The sequence below is a fragment of the Ranitomeya imitator genome, chromosome 2 (genome assembly GCF_032444005.1).
Source record: "Ranitomeya imitator isolate aRanImi1 chromosome 2, aRanImi1.pri, whole genome shotgun sequence".
NCBI classification, from domain to species: Eukaryota; Metazoa; Chordata; class Amphibia; order Anura; family Dendrobatidae; genus Ranitomeya; species Ranitomeya imitator.
Window position 1 is genome coordinate 828,253,988 of NC_091283.1, and position 18,374 is coordinate 828,272,361.

Here is an 18,374-nt window from a genome sequence, read left to right on the forward strand (position 1 = left end):
TCAAATCAGTGTTTTATCAGCAGAGGATTATTACTACAGGACTAGGTGCCTCCTGCTTCCAAGTCCTACCCGCCCCCAGCACTGATTAGCGGCTGTCTGTAATAAACAGAAAGCTGCCAATCAGTGGTGTGGGCGGGGTTATACACAAAAAGCAGCCAATCAGTGGAGGGGGCGGGGTTATACACAACTCCGCATTCCGAGCTCTGCTCGATCTGCAGCTGAGAAAACTGATTGTATCACAGCTGCTGCACCCAGTAAACTTAGTGATACATCGCTGGAATCAGGGTCTCTTCCCCTGCATCATGCTGCAGTCAGATTGCATAGCAAAACCTGCTGATATATTTCTTTTTAATGTGCACCCCGATTATGGCATTTCTTCTTCTAAATTTGCTGCTGTGTATTTCTCTGTGGATTTTCTGCTGGGAATAAACTCTTACTCTTGGGTTAAAGGACACCGTGGAAGCCCCCGTTTCTACTATTAGCCTTGCAGATTGTGCTAGATAATAGTACGAGTTACACATGTGCTCATGTATCTTTTAGTTTAGCATTTTTGTTGCATTGCAAAAAAATAAAAATGTGGTGAAAAAAAAAAACCTGTCAGTTTTTGTGACGGCTTCATATCTGTGCATGTGCTCAGCCATCTGGCCCTTACTAGGAGTCTGGGATACATTTGGATGACAAATTGCATTTTAAAGATCTCTATAACATGGGGAAAAAATAATTTTTGCTTTTGTATATGCAAATTATCTCTTCAAAGAGAGAAAACAACTTGAACTCTATCGCCACCTAGTGGAAGTAGCGATCCTAAAAGTCAATATCGACCCTTTAACGAGCCTTGCTATATGACTTGAGATAAAAGCCAAACCAGAATCTCAGTTTCCAGACACGTGTTTCGGGTTCTTTCCCCTCATCAGTGTAAAGCATGAGATATGATTTGACTGGGGTCAAAAGGGTAACATTTCTCTTTGTAGAAACTGACATGCCAGTGCAAGGAGACTTATAGGCCATGCAAGGCCAAGAGATTCCTGTTTACCTCCAGAATCAGGAGACTTGTACATAAGTAATAATGTGAGCAGCCGCTTGCTACAAAAGTATTCGGCTAAGAAAAACTTACAGAGAATTGTCTACAGCTAAGGCTACGTTCACATTTGCGTTGTGCAGCGCAGCGTCGGTGACGCAACGCACAACGCATGCAAAACGCATGCAAAACGCATGCACAACGCAGCGTTTTGTGACGCATGCGTTCATTTTTTGCATGATTTTTGGCGCAGAAAAAACTGCATCATGCAGCGTCCTCTGCGCCCTGACAGTTGCGCCAAAATGACGCATGCGTCACAAAACGCAAGACAATGCATGTCCATGCGCCCCCCATGTTAAATATAGGGGCGCATGACGCATGCGTCGCCGCGGCTGCGCCGCACGACGCTAATGTGAATGTAGCCTAATACTGTTGTAGCAGATTCTCACTTATGTGAGGTATTAGATCTGTACAGGGTTCAGCCTGGGGACAGAAAACATTTCCAGTCCCTGACAGCAAACCGAGGTCTTGAAAATGGTCAGGAACGGATATTTATAACTTCACCATAACCTTCATCATTGTCTATGATGCCACCCCAGAGAAGAGCTTCACCATAACCTTCATCATTGCCTACAATTCCCACCCAGGGAGGAGCTTCACCATAGTCTTCATCATTGCTTGTGTTTCAACCCCAGAGAAAAACTTCACCATAACCCTCATCATTGCCTATGATTCACACTCATGGGAGAACGTCACCATAACTCTCACCATTGTCTATGATACCACCCCAGAGAAGAGCTTCACCATAACCTTCATCGTTGCCAATGATTCCCACCCTGGGAAGAACGATACCATAACTCTCATCATTGCCTGTATTTCAACCCAGAGAAAAGCTCCACCATAACTCTCATCATTGCTTACATTTCCAGCAGTCAGAGGAGCTTCACCATAACCCTCATCATTGCCTATGATTCACACTCATGGGAGAACGTCACCATAACTCTCACCATTTTCTATGATACCACCCCAGAGAAGAGCTTCACCATAACCTTCATCGTTGCCTATGATTCCCACCCTGGGAAGAACGACACCATAACTCTCATCATTGCCTGTATTCCAACCCAGAGAAAAGCTCCACCATAACTTTCATCATTGCTTACATTTCCACCAGTCAGAGGAGCTTCACCATAACCCTCATCATTGCCTATGATTCTCACACATGGGAGAACGTCACCATAACCTTCATCATTGCCTATGATTCCCACCCTGGAAAGGACATCATCATAACCCTCATCGTTGCCTATTGTACCACCTCAGAGAAGATCTTGCTTCACTATAACCCTCATCGTTGCGTATGATTCCCACCCTGGAAAGAACATCATCATAACGGTAATGGTGACGTTCTCCCATGTGTGTGAATCATAGGCAATGATGAGGGTTATGGTGAAGCTCCTCCGACTGATATAAATGTAAGCAATGATGAGAGTTCTGGTGGAGCTTTTCTCTGGCTTGGAATATGGGCAATGATGAGAGTTATGGTGAAGTTGTTCCCTGGGTGGAAATAGTAGGCAATGATGAAGGTTATGGTGAAGCTCCTCTCTCAGGTGGTATAATAGGCAATGATGAGGGTTATGGGGACACTCCCCCGAGGGGTGGACATGTAAGCAATGATGAGAGTTATGGTGGAGCATTACTCTGGGTTGGAACACGGGCAATGATGAGAGTTATGATGTCGTTCTTTCCTGGGTGGCAATCATAGGCAATGATGAAGGTTATGGTGAAGCTCCTCTCTGATATGGGTCCCCTCATCATTGTCAGGGGGGAGCTTCACCATAACCTTCTTCACTGCCCGTATTCCAACCCAGAGTAATGCTCCATCATAACTCTCATCATTGCTTACATGTCCACCCCTCGGGGGAGTGTCCCCATAACCCTCATCATTGTCTGTCCTTCCAGCCCAGGAGGCGTCACCAGCTCTAGTTTCCATTTTACATGTCATCACCATTAGGAGCCGCGTACTTTCCCGCTAACTGTTCACGGCGACTTATTTTACCGCTTCTCACGTTTTGCGGATTTCCAGGCGCCGGCGTGCAGCCAGGAATGAGTTGACTTGTGTTAGTATGAGGACTACAGCTCCTCGCACCAAGAAGAAACTTCAAAGCCGGATCTGTTCTGCTTCGCTCCTTCACTTAATCTATTTACGTGCTGGAAATGAGAAAATCCTCAATTAGTCTCCATCACGAATCTATTACATCAGCACTGGGTCGTCTTACGCCGTAGCGCAGAGTGATTGTGTATACAGACGACTCTCGCTCCTGCTACTATAGCACAGGGTAATTCTGTGTATGGGAATGGTCTGTGCTGCCAGGCCGAGCTCTAATGCAATTTTTTTGGGTTTTAAATAACCAGAATCTGACACTCAAACATCTCTTTAAATTAAAAGGAATCTGTAATGGAACCTTGTACATGAAACCCCATCTGTGGAAGCATGTGTGCAGGAGGGGATAGCTGTCAGTCACTAGCGAGGACCGCCCACTGGACACCTAAGTTAGCTGTCAATCACTAAGTAGGGTACAGTACGTCGGTACCTCCCACTGGACAGTTATCTAGCATTCATTTAGTATGACACCACCCCCCTGGACTCTTACCTGTCACTCAAGAAGTAGACCATCCCCCTACTGAACAGTTATATGACAGTCATTAAGTAGGACACCGCCCTCTGGACAGTTGTCAGTCACTAAGTAGGACACCGCCCTCTGGACAGTTAGTTGTTAGTCAATAAGTAGGACACCGCCCTCTGGACAGTTAGTTGTCAGTCACTAAGTAGGACACCGCCCTCTGGACAGTTAGTTGTCAGTCACTAAGTAGGACACCGCCCTCTGGACAGTTAGTTGTCAGTCACTAAGTAGGACACCGCCCTCTGGACAGTTAGTTGTCAGTCACTAAGTAGGACACCGCCCTCTGGACAGTTAGTTGTCAGTCACTAAGTAGGACACCGCCCTCTGGACAGTTAGTTGTCAGTCACTAAGTAGGACACCGCCCTCTGGACAGTTAGTTGTCAGTCACTAAGTAGGACACCGCCCTCTGGACAGTTAGTTGTCAGTCACTAAGTAGGATACCGCCCTCTGGACAGTTAGTTGTCAGTCACTAAGTAGGATACCGCCCTCTGGACAGTTAGTTGTCAGTCACTAAGTAGGACACCGCCCTCTGGACAGTTAGTTGTCAGTCACTAAGTAGGACATCGCCCTCTGGACAGTTAGCTGTTAGTCACTAAGTAGGACACCGCCCTCTGGACAGTTAGTTGTCAGTCACTAAGTAGGACACCACCCTCTGGACAGTTAGTTGTCAGTCACTAAGTAGGGTACCACCCTCTGGACAGTTAGCTGTTAGTCACTAAGTAGGATACCACCCTCTGGACAGTTAGCTGTTAGTCACTAAGTAGGATACCGCCTTCTGGACAGTTAGTTGTCAGTCACTAAGTAGGACACCGCTCTCCGGACAGTTAGATGTCAATCACTATGTAGGATACCACCCTCTGGACAGTTAGCTGTCAGTCACTAAGTAGGACATCGCCCTCTGGACAGTTAGCTGTCAGTCACTAAGTAGGACATCGCCCTCTGGACAGTTAGTTGTCAGTCACTAAGTAGGACATCGCCCTCTGGACAGTTAGCTGTTAGTCACTAAGTAGGACACCGCCCTCTGGACAGTTAGTTGTCAGTCACTAAGTAGGACACCACCCTCTGGACAGTTAGTTGTCAGTCACTAAGTAGGATACCGCCCTCTGGACAGTTAGCTGTTAGTCACTAAGTAGGATACCGCCTTCTGGACAGTTAGTTGTCAGTCACTAAGTAGGACACCGCCCTCTGGACAGTTAGATATCAATCACTAAGTAGGATACCGCCCTCTGGACAGTTAGTTGTCAGTCACTAAGTAGGACACCGCCCTCTGAACAGTTAGTTGTCAGTCACTAAGTAGGACACCGCCCTCTGGACAGTTAGATATCAATCACTAAGTAGGACACCACCCTCTGGACAGTTAGTTGTCAGTCACTAAGTAGGACACCGCCCTCTGAACAGTTAGTTGTCAGTCACTAAGTAGGACACCGCCCTCTGGACAGTTAGATATCAATCACTAAGTAGGACACCACCCTCTGGACAGTTAGTTGTCAGTCACTAAGTAGGACACCGCCCTCTGAACAGTTAGTTGTCAGTCACTAAGTAGGACACCGCTCTCCGGACAGTTAGTTGTCAGTCACTAAGTAGGACACCGCCCTCTGGACAGTTAGTTGTTAGTCACCAGGACGTCGCCCTCTGGACACCAATAGCTAATTGCTACATGATTTTTTTTTCTATAATCATGGGTGGACAGAGCTTTGGCCTGGCACCTTTGCAGATTCCCCACCGCAGCATCTGTTGATAAGAAGGGCTCCAACATGAAAAAAACTGGTGTATTCCTCTGTATACTGTAATACAGGAGTGGACACAGTCAGAAGACGGCCCCTATGCAAGAACAGGATATGGGAATTTTGCAGTCTAATAATTCACCCATTTACGTGATTTAGAGGTGATGGTGGACCCCCTAACCTCTTGGGCATGTCCGCCCCTGTTTGTGTCTTACGTCCATCCCATTGCACTGAGGTATAACGCTGGGGCGCAGGAGGACGTCACTTATAGGTTTACGCTGTTAGTAACGGAGGATTACGAGCATTATGTCAGCTCGATGGTCGTTTCTTGTCATCCGCGCGTCACGTTGTGGGGTCGCTCCTTAGGCTGTTTGCTCAATATTGTGATAATGGTCCCATTCCGGCTGCAGTTCTCATTCAAGTCCCTGTGAATAATGTCCTCATTACAACCTCGCTTGTGTTTAATAAAGCAGCTCTGTAATGAGAATGCTATTGTGCGCGCCGCTACCCTTTATTGACGTGATTAACATTCGGAAGAGGCAAACTTTTCTCTCTGCTAATTATAACAATATTATTAATGAAGGAAACGGCGGCTGCATCTATGGAAAGTGTGCGCTGCACGAAGGCGATGTGCGAGCCTCGACTACTAGACGGCGCCGTCCTCCGAGAAAACGCGACAAAGAGTTATTACTCTGAATATTTCTCTAAAATTGTACAGTAAATATCCTGAGACATTATTTGTGCAGAGAGAGTAATGCATGGAGCAACAGTAAATAAATTGGTATTTAAAGGGGGTGTCCGGCTAGAAAAAAACCTTAACATTGGAAAACATACGACTTGAATTTCCCCGGTCTCTAGATATCCACATGGTCTTGGCTCTACCTCGAGCTTGAGACACTCCTGTGATGGTACGTCTGTGAGTGAAGGGGGCTGGTTGATTGTTCATGTCAAGAGCTAAAGCGATCCCCTTCTCTATCACAGCCTACGAGTAGACCGAGAAGGGGGCTGGCTTGGCTGTTAACATGAGCAGTCAGCCAGCCCCCTTCACACCCGGCACTAGTCAGGTGTCGACACAGAACGCTCTCTCCAATGTCGGACACACACTAGTTGCACATGCTCTATGCAGAGGTGCCATTTAATATCTACATAAGAAAAATTGGTTGGATTATTCGGCGTAGGAGAAACTCCTTGTTAACAAGGTCCTTGAAGGTCCTTGAAGTTGGTTCCTAGATGTCCCACTGCTGGAATCCCCGCCGATCAGTTGCATAGAGGTTGATGTACTATGTGATCCTTTGTGTGACACTGCAGGGTGTATGATCCCTACATACAGTATGTGCATATATCAGGAGAAATGAGACCACTGCACCATAGTAACATAAGGATAACAGGAAATATTCTTTCTGTCTTGTAGTGATCTCAGCGAGAATATGATCCAAGCAATTCCAAGAAAAACTTTCCGGGGAGCGACAGAACTCAAGAACTTGTAAGTCCCAAAAGTTCTGATGTGACTTGGATGTGCCAAGGTGTCAGTGGTCTTTAGCCTGGCGAAACAACATTACCAGCTTACTGCCAGGAAAAACATGAACGTATAAGTGTGCCCACCATGAGGCAGTGTAATGACATCGGAACATGCTAACAATGCGCTGGATGCCCCATCTAGCTAAACAAAAATCATATTTAAGATGAAAACACTTATTAACAATATTCTGCGCGTTTAGAAGTCAATCTGACCTCTTCTACAGGTACCGGATGATCAAGCGGTTGGATCAGTCATGAAATGTGCAAGATGTTTTTAATAAACATTTTTGTACCATGTTTGTGATTTTGGTGATTCTACTCTTAAAGGGATTGGCCCCATCGTAGTAAGTGATGGCAAATTTCCCTGCTCCCCACCCTGGTACTTTGAACATAGTGTATGGATTTTTACAGAGCAGCAGTTCAAAAGAGCTTTTAAAGGAGCGTGTATTGGGTATTAAAACAACACAGTAACAGCTTTTTCGGGGGAAAAGGAAGACAGATAAGCTAATGAAGTACTGTGTATTACAAAAATTCATATCTTTACAATACCTGGAAAATAGTACAATTTAAAACAAGTAATCGCTGGGGCTTTGACCTCTGGGCCCCCACTGTCCTTGAGAATAAAGACATTGGAACACTATTTCCCCTTCACAGGTTTTACTTTGCACAGGGCCATTCTCAGCAGCCCACTGCAGTGCAGCTGTAATCAAATGAATGAGTCCAGACGGTTTTCTGCGCAACCAGATGACCAGGAGCGCTGCTGCTCTGCAGGGGACGCAGTGAATGGGACGCAGTGACCGAGCAGAGCTGCATTCACTTTGTTCTCCAGACCTGTCATGATTGCTTCACTTACATGATCATCTCTTAAAGAAATCTAATCTGACTGCAGGATGATGTAGAGACAGCAACCCTGATTCTAGCAATGCATCACTTAGTTTGCTGGGTGCAGCAGTTGTGATACAATCACAGTTTTCTGTGCTGTGGACCTAGCAGAGGTAGGTATACTGAGGTGTGTATAACCCCACCCACACCACTGATTGACAGCTTTCTGTGTACACTGTATATTGTCACCAAGCTGCCAATCAGTGCTGGGGATGTGGTTGAACCAGGAGGCACCAAACACTTAGTCCTGTAGTGATAATCTCCTGCTGATAAAATGCTGATTTTATTAAAACAGCAAAACAGTCTAGTAAGTGACAAATAACTGAAATCAGGATCTCTGCCCCTACATCACGCTGCTCTTGGATTACATATCAGAAACCTGCTGATAGATTCCCTTTAAAGAGTAACTTAAATAATGTACCATAATTATTGATTGGCCAAAGTTTTATATTTTTTAATACACTTAATTACTTTATTTTGCCTTCTCACCCAAACGCTATGCTGCAGCGCTGATTTACCTTCTGATTGTTGCTGCCCAATAAGAATAGCTACTATACTTACAATTTGTGTCAGGGTCTTTTCTTCTCTGAATGCAGAGATGGAAGCAGAGAGGCCTAGACAGGGAAAGGTCCCTGCTCTGACATCAGAGTACAGATTCCTGCAGGGCAGCAGTTAAAAGCAGACTACTAGGGAGCTTGAACACGGAAAGTAAAACAGCAATGTAGCATTGTTGTATGGGGGGAAAGGAGCAATACCTCTACAATAGCTGGGTATACCACTGTTCATCTTGTGAACCGTCTACTGATGTAATCTTGTCTTTTATCCATAGACAACTGGACAAGAATCAGATCAGTTGTATCGAGGACGGAGCTTTCCGCGCTCTTCGGGGGCTGGAAGTGTTGTAAGTATATGAAGTATTCAGTTTACAGACCCATATTTATATATGCACCTTCTATATGTTACGCAGAATTCTTACTCCAGAATGTATTTGGTTCAGATCCTCTCAAATTGAGCCCTATAAATGGTAAAAAAAAAATAAAAGATATGACTTAGCTTGGCAAGGTCAGAAAAGAATATGAAGTGGATTATGAGGATTTTGCCAAGTCTATTTTCGTACACTTCTTTTTTTTCCCCGCACAAAAAAAACAACAACAAAAAAACAGAACAAAACAATTAAAAACAATGACATATTAAAGTATATATATTCAATTACAGAATTTCAGTACTCCATGTAAAAATGCGATCATGGCTTTCACACTTGGTCTTCGAGGGAATAAAAAATAATAGCGTATAAGAGACACAGCACTCGCTATAAGGTAACATCTGGCAAAATGCAAAAAAAAACAAACAGTGGTTGATACAGAGGACACAGCAGTTGTTGCGTAAGTCACAATTATGTGCGCCTGTTTTCTCCAGAAAGTAATTTCATAACGATCTTCATTAAAGAGATGGATGGTAAATTGCTGTCAGTTGTGCTTGTGGTTTATTTTTCACATTTTTTGCCTTGGGAACATTCCTGCGTACTTCCTCCAAGCCATCACATCCTGTACCCAATAAAACTAATGTGCAATATGTACCTATATGTGTTGCATAAATAAGTACACCTCAACAGATTTGTCAGAAAACCTTTAGTCTCCTTTCAGAATCCACATTTTCTATGGGACACGATGCTACAAAGTACTCCCATAAATAAGACCCATTGATTGCAAACAGAATTTGTTATTTTGCAACCCCCCAAAAATATTTTCTTATGTTGCAAAAATGAGTACACTACAATAAAAGTGTTAGGAGCAAAGCTAAAGTTTAGATTGCAAAATTCTAATGAACAAGAATTCGACCACAAGTAAGTCTGATTATTCGTTACACAGGTGTCCTGAATTATAAAAAAGTTTTATGTAATAAAGAAAACCCCTTCCTATCTTATGCTGTCAGCAATGGCACCACATGGAAGAGAAATGTCACTAGGCAGCAATGGCACCACATGGAAGAGAAGTATCACAAGACCTGAGAAAGAAAATATATTTTTCTACACAAAAAAAGTGAAGGCTACAAGAATGTCAGCAAAGCTTTACTTATCAGTCAGAAACTGCAGTAAAAGTGATACAGAAATGTTAAAAAGATGAAATTGTAACCATTTCAAAGAGACGTCCAGGTGACCTCAGAAGGTGCCACCTAAAATGGAGCTTCTTCTGATGAGAAGAGTTGAAGACATTCCACATACAAGTTCACTGCAGTTATCTAAAGAAGTAGAAAGCCAAACCATGGTGATTGTTTACTGTGACACAATATGGTGTACACTGCAGGGGAACGGCATGTATGGGTGTCATCCATGAAGGAAGCCTCTCCTAAAGCCCATGTACAAAAAAAGCCACCTACAATGTGCCAGGACCCATGCTGAAAAATATGAAGATACTGGGACTCTATACAGTGGATTGATGAGAACAAGATAAATGTTTCTGGAACTGATGGAATCAAACTGTATGGTGTCACAAAGGTGAGGAGTGCAAAGAAAAATGCCTGATGCCTACAGTGAAACATGGTGGTGACCGCATCCTTATGTGGGGCTGCATGAGCTGCTGGTGTCGGGGGCTACATGTCATTGATCATGAACTCACAGATGTGCTGCTGTATAATGAGAGAGAAGATGCCGCCATCACTCCGTGCCCTTGGTAGACGTGCACTTTCCCAACATGACAATGATCATAAACAACCATCTGCTCTATTTCTGAAGAAGAGCAGGGTGAAAGTGACTCAGTGGCCAAGTGTCTCCTGATCTGACCCCAACCGAACACCTATGGGGGATTCTGACGAGACAAGTTGTCATCACTCTCTATCCGGCAGCCAGGCTCTAAATCAGCTCGTTCTTGAAGAATGGAAAAAGACAAGTGTTAAAATATATTGCCAGTATGCTCATTCCATGTCTAGATAACTTGGTGCTGTCCTTAAAATTCATGGAGATCATTCATAATATTAGATGTAGCAACCTTTGATGTTGGCTGTTCTCATTTTTGCATCGATTATTTTGAGTAAAACTGAAGATTCTATAATGAAACTAATATTATTGACCTTACTTTCATGTTATGGGTTAATTTTTTATTTCTATGAAACTTACTTTTCAAAGGAGGTGTACTCATATATGCTGAGCTCTGTAAGCCACTGCCAGAGGTCTTTGGCAGCAGCTTTTTCCGCTCTTGCCATTGTCCTGACGATGTGTAAGGGGAAGTATGGAGAGTTATCTCTCGCTCTCATCCTAACCAATCTCTGTAACTTTTAACTCTGTATGATTAAAATGTTCTCATCTTTCTTTCAGAACCCTCAACAACAACAACATCACTACAATTCCTGTTTCCAGTTTTAACCATATGCCGAAACTGAGGACCTTGTAAGTAAAATGGGTTTGTAGTTTGGGAAAAAGTCACCTTGATCTTTGTAAAAAAAAAAAAATCAATTGCAGGGGGCAGTATTATAGTAGTTATATTCTTGTACATAGGGGCAGTATTATAGTAGTTATATTCTTGTACATAGGAGCAGTATTATAGTAGTTATATTCTTGTACATAGGAGCAGTATTATAGTAGTTATATTCTTGTACATAGGGGCAGTATTATAGTAGTTATATTCTTGTACATAGGGGCAGTATTATAGTAGTTATATTCTTGTACATAGGGGCAGTATTATAGTAGTTATATTCTTGTACGTAGGGGCAGTATTATAGTAGTTATATTCTTGTACGTAGGGGCAGTATTATAGTAGTTATATTCTTGTACATAGGGGAAGTATTATAGTAGTTATATTCTTGTACATAGGGGCAGTATTATAGTAGTTATATTCTTGTACATAGGAGCAGTATTATAGTAGTTATATTCTTGTACATAGGGAGCAGTATTATAGTAGTTATAGTCTTGTACATAGGAGCAGTATTATTGTAGTTATATTCTTGTACATAGGGGCAGTATTATAGTAGTTATATTCTTGTACATAGGGAGCAGTATTATAGTAGTTATATTCTTGTACATAGGAGCAGTATTATTGTAGTTATATTCTTGTACATAGGGGCAGTATTATAGTAGTTATATTCTTGTACATAGGGAGCAGTATTATAGTAGTTATATTCTTGTACATAGGAGCAGTATTATAGAAGTTATATTATTGTACATAGGAGCAGTATTATAGTAGTTATATTCTTGTACATAGGAACAGTATTATAGTAGTTATATTCTTGTACATAGGGGGCAGTATTATAGTAGTTATATTCTTGTACATAGGAGCAGTATTATAGTAGTTATATTTTTGTACATAGGGGCAGTATTATAATAATTATATTCTTGTACATAGGAGCAGTATTATAGTAGTTATATTCTTGTACATAGGGGCAGTATTATAGTAATTATATTCTTGTACATAGGAGCAGTATTATAGTAGTTATATTCTTGTACATAGGAGCAGTATTATAGTAGTTATATTCTTGTACATAGGGTCAGTATTATAGTAGTTATATTCTTGTACATAGGAGCAGTATTATAGTAGTTATATTTATGTATATAGGAGCAGTATTATAGTAGTTATATTCTTGTACATAGGAGCAGTATTATAGTAGTTATATTCTTGTACATAGGAACAGTATTATAGTAGTTATATTCTTGTACATAGGAGCAGTATTATAGTAGTTATATTCTTGGACATAGAGGCAGTATTGTAGTAGTTATATTCTTGTACATAGGAGCTGTATTATAGTAGTTATATTCTTGTACATAGGAGCAGTATTATAGTAGTTATATTCTTGTACATAGGGGCAGTATTATAGTAGTTATATTCTTGTACATAGGGGGCAGTATTATAGTAGTTATATTCTTGTACATAGGGTCAGTATTATAGTAGTTATATTCTTGTACATAGGAACAGTATTATAGTAGTTATATTCTTGTACATAGGGGCAGTATTATAGTAGTTATATTCTTGTACATAGGAGTAGTATTATAGTAGTTATATTCTTGTACATAGGGAGCAGTATTATAGTAGTTATAGTCTTGTACATAGGAGCAGTATTATTGTAGTTATATTCTTGTACATAGGGGCAGTATTATAGTAGTTATATTCTTGTACATAGGGAGCAGTATTATAGTAGTTATATTCTTGTACATAGGAGCAGTATTATAGAAGTTATATTATTGTACATAGGAGCAGTATTATAGTAGTTATATTCTTGTACATAGGAACAGTATTATAGTAGTTATATTCTTGTACATAGGGGGCAGTATTATAGTAGTTATATTCTTGTACATAGGAGCAGTATTATAGTAGTTATATTTTTGTACATAGGGGCAGTATTATAATAATTATATTCTTGTACATAGGAGCAGTATTATAGTAGTTATATTCTTGTACATAGGGGCAGTATTATAGTAATTATATTCTTGTACATAGGAGCAGTATTATAGTAGTTATATTCTTGTACATAGGAGCAGTATTATAGTAGTTATATTCTTGTACATAGGGTCAGTATTATAGTAGTTATATTCTTGTACATAGGAGCAGTATTATAGTAGTTATATTTATGTATATAGGAGCAGTATTATAGTAGTTATATTCCTGTACATAGGAGAAGTATTATAGTAGTTATATTCTTGTACATAGGAGCAGTATTATAGTAGTTATATTCTTGGACATAGAGGCAGTATTGTAGTAGTTATATTCTTGTACATAGGAGCTGTATTATAGTAGTTATATTCTTGTACATAGGAGCAGTATTATAGTAGTTATATTCTTGTACATAGGGGCAGTATTATAGTAGTTATATTCTTGTACATAGGGGGCAGTATTATAGTAGTTATATTCTTGTACATAGGGTCAGTATTATAGTAGTTATATTCTTGTACATAGGAACAGTATTATAGTAGTTATATTCTTGTACATAGGGGCAGTATTATAGTAGTTATATTCTTGTACATAGGAGCAGTATTATAGTAGTTATATTCTTGTACATAGGAGCAGTATTATAGTAGTTATATTCTTGTACATAGGAGCTGTATTATAGTAGTTATATTCTTGTACATAGGAGCAGTATTATAGTAGTTATATTCTTGTACATAGGGGCAGTATTATAGTAGTTATATTCTTGTACATAGGGGGCAGTATTATAGTAGTTATATTCTTGTACATAGGGTCAGTATTATAGTAGTTATATCCTTGTACATAGGGGCAGTATTATAGTAGTTATATCCTTGTACATAGGGGCAGTATTATAGTAGTTATATTCTTGTACATAGGAGCAGTATTATAGTAGTTATATTCTTGTACATAGGGGCAGTATTATAGTAGTTATATTCTTGTACATAGGAGCAGTATTATAGTAGTTATATTCTTGTACATAGAAGCAGTATTATAGTAGTTATATTCTTGTACATGGGGGCAGTATTATAGTAGTTATATTCTTGTACATAGGAGCAGTATTACAGTAGTTATATTCTTGTACATAGAAGCAGTATTATAGTAGGTATATTCTTGTACATAGGGGCAGTATTATAGTAGTTATATTCTTGTACATAGGAGCAGTATTATAGTAGTTATATTCTTGTACATAGAAGCAATATTATAGTAGTTATATTCTTGTACAGAGGAGCAGTATTATAGTAGTTATATTCTTGTACATAGGGGGCAGTATTATAGTAGTTATATTCTTGTACATAGGGGGCAGTATTATAGTAGTTATATTCTTGTACATAGGTGGCAGTATTATAGTAGTTATATTCTTGTACATAGGAGCAGTATTATAGTAGTTATATTCTTGTACATAGGGGCAGTATTATAGTAGTTATATTCTTGTACATAGGGGGCAGTATTATAGTAGTTATATTCTTGTACATAGGGGGCAGTATTATAGTAGTTATATTCTTGTACATAGGAGCAGTATTATAGTAGTTATATTCTTGTACATAGGAGCAGTATTACAGTAGTTATATTCTTGTACATAGAAGCAGTATTATAGTAGGTATATTCTTGTACATAGGGGGCAGTATTATTTGAAATTGTGGGAAGTACTTTCCAAAACCAAGCATAAATATAAAATAATTTGTGTTCTGTGGATATCTGTCATATTTTTCTCATTTCTGAGAATATTACACAGCCAATGGTAAATGGCAGAATATTAATTTTGTATTTGTTGATGCATTTTCTGTTTCTTCTGTGGTTTAGCGGTATTTTCCTCTGCTTGCAATTGTAATAAGTAATTGAGAAAACAGTAAACAAGACAATGGCTAATTTAAAACATGCAAAGGGAAAAAACATTATAATGTACCTTGTCATGCATGTATTTTTGTTTCTTCTTTTTTCATGTGGCTAACATATATCACTTTCTGCCCCTTTACCAGACAAATAGAATTAGCCAATTCAAAGCTTAGCAGCAATTATTAAAGGGATTGGCTCCAAAACAGATAATACAACTACAATATATTATATAACATTATCAAAGAGAATTTGTCATCGGAAAATGACTTACTGTTTTTATTGTAAAACATTTTTTTAGTTTTCATATTTATTTATATTTTTTAAATTTATCTGTCATATTTATGTAAATGAAAACAATATGAAGATTTTTTCACAAGACAATAGACCTAATAATAAACTCCGACTTCATGTTAGGCACATGTACAATAGTAACAATAGATTCAGACTGTTTGTACTAAAGTTTCCTCCAAGCATACTCTAATCTGGGCAAGCATCATTGTACAGGAGGAGGAGGTGAGCTGTGATATCACCTATTGTGAATGGTGGATCATGTGTTATCTACTGTATATAGAGGTGTTATCAGTCATTGTACAGGAGGTGGAGGTGAGCTGTGACATCTCCTATTGTGAATGGTGGATCTTGTGTTATCTGCTGTATATGGAGGTGTTATCAGTCATTGTACAGGAGGAGGAAGTGAGTTGTGACATCACCTATTGTGAATGGTGGATTCTGTGTTATCTACTGTATATAGATGTGTTATCAGTCATTGTACAGGGGGAGGAGGTGAGCTGTGACATCACCTATTGTGAACGGTGGATCCTGTGTTATGTACTGTATATAGAGGTGTTATCAGTCATTGTACAGGGGGAGGAGGTGAGCTGTGACATCACCTATTGTGAATGGTGGATTCTGTGTTATCTACTGTATATAGAGGTGTTATAAGTCATTGTACAGGGGGAGGAGGTGAGCTGTGACATCACCTATTGTGAATGGTGGATCTTGTGTTATCTGCTGTATATGGAGGTGTTATCAGTCATTGTACAGGAGGAGGAGGTGAGCTGTGACATCATCTATTGTGAATGGTGGATTCTGTGTTATCTACTGTATATAGAGGTGTTATCAGTCATTGTACAGGGGGAGGAGGTGAGCTGTGACATCACCTATTGTGAATGGTGGATTCTGTGTTATCTACTGTATATAGAGGTGTTATCAGTCATTGTACAGGAGGAGGAGGTGAGCTGTGACATCACCTATTGTGAATGGTGGATTCTGTGTTATCTACTGTATATAGAGGTGTTATAAGTCATTGTACAGGGGGAGGAGGTGAGCTGTGACATCACCTATTGTGAACGGTGGATCCTGTGTTATGTACTGTATATAGAGGTGTTATCAGTCATTGTACAGGAGGAGGAGGTGAGCTGTGACATCATCTATTGTGAATGGTGGATCCTGTGTTATCTACTGTATATAGAGGTGTTATCAGTCATTGTACAGGAGGAGGTGAGCTGTGACATCATCTATTGTGAATGGTGGCTCCTGTGTTATCTGCTGTATATAGAGGTGTTATCAGTCATTGTACAGGAAGAGGAGGTGAGCTGTGATATCACCTATTGTGAATGGTGGATCCTGTGCTATCTACTGTATATAGAAGTGTTATTTGTCATTGTACAGGAGGAGGTGAGCTGTGACATCACCTATTGTGAACGGTGGATCCTATGTGATCTACTGTATATAGAGGTGTTATTTGTCATTGTACAGGAGGAGGAGGTGAGCTGTGACATCATCTATTGTGAATGGTGGATCCTGTGTTATCTACCGTATATAGAGGTGTTATCAGTCATTGTACAGGAGGAGGAGGAGGTGAGCTGTGACATCATCTATTGTGAATGGTGGATCCTGTGTTATCTACTGTATATAGAGGTGTTATCAGTCATTGTACAGGAGGAGGAGGTGAGCTGTGACATTACCTATTGTGTATGGTGGATCTTGTGTTATCTGCTGTATATGGAGGTGTTATCAGTCATTGTACAGGAGGAGGAAGTGAGTTGTGACATCACCTATTGTGAATGGTGGATTCTGTGTTATCTACTGTATATAGATGTGTCATCAGTCATTGTACAGGGGGAGGAGGTGAGCTGTGACATCACCTATTGTGAACGGTGGATCCTGTGTTATGTACTGTATATAGAGGTGTTATCAGTCATTGTACAGGGGGAGGAGGTGAGCTGTGACATCACCTATTGTGAACGGTGGATCCTGTGTTATGTACTGTATATAGAGGTGTTATCAGTCATTGTACAGGGGGAGGAGGTGAGCTGTGACATCACCTATTGTGAATGGTGGATTCTGTGTTATCTACTGTATATAGAGGTGTTATAAGTCATTGTACAGGGGGAGGAGGTGAGCTGTGACATCACCTATTGTGAATGGTGGATCTTGTGTTATCTGCTGTATATGGAGGTGTTATCAGTCATTGTACAGGAGGAGGAGGTGAGCTGTGACATCATCTATTGTGAATGGTGGATTCTGTGTTATCTACTGTATATAGAGGTGTTATCAGTCATTGTACAGGGGGAGGAGGTGAGCTGTGACATCACCTATTGTGAATGGTGGATTCTGTGTTATCTACTGTATATAGAGGTGTTATCAGTCATTGTACAGGAGGAGGAGGTGAGCTGTGACATCACCTATTGTGAATGGTGGATTCTGTGTTATCTACTGTATATAGAGGTGTTATAAGTCATTGTACAGGGGGAGGAGGTGAGCTGTGACATCACCTATTGTGAACGGTGGATCCTGTGTTATGTACTGTATATAGAGGTGTTATCAGTCATTGTACAGGAGGAGGAGGTGAGCTGTGACATCATCTATTGTGAATGGTGGATCCTGTGTTATCTACTGTATATAGAGGTGTTATCAGTCATTGTACAGGAGGAGGTGAGCTGTGACATCATCTATTGTGAATGGTGGCTCCTGTGTTATCTGCTGTATATAGAGGTGTTATCAGTCATTGTACAGGAAGAGGAGGTGAGCTGTGATATCACCTATTGTGAATGGTGGATCCTGTGCTATCTACTGTATATAGAAGTGTTATTTGTCATTGTACAGGAGGAGGTGAGCTGTGACATCACCTATTGTGAACGGTGGATCCTATGTGATCTACTGTATATAGAGGTGTTATTTGTCATTGTACAGGAGGAGGAGGTGAGCTGTGACATCATCTATTGTGAATGGTGGATCCTGTGTTATCTACCGTATATAGAGGTGTTATCAGTCATTGTACAGGAGGAGGAGGAGGTGAGCTGTGACATCATCTATTGTGAATGGTGGA

General features: G+C 40.4%; 1 protein-coding gene across 1 annotated transcript in view; it reads left to right on the forward strand.

Annotated features, from left to right (window-relative positions):
- Positions 1 to 18,374, forward strand: part of SLIT1 (slit guidance ligand 1) — a 364,458-nt gene that overhangs the window by 234,898 nt on the left and 111,186 nt on the right. The window contains exons 5-7 of the mRNA XM_069754045.1: positions 6,832 to 6,903; positions 8,650 to 8,721; positions 11,131 to 11,202. Coding sequence (XP_069610146.1) covers positions 6,832 to 6,903; positions 8,650 to 8,721; positions 11,131 to 11,202 — 216 coding nt within the window. The remainder of the gene's footprint in view (positions 1 to 6,831; positions 6,904 to 8,649; positions 8,722 to 11,130; positions 11,203 to 18,374) is intronic.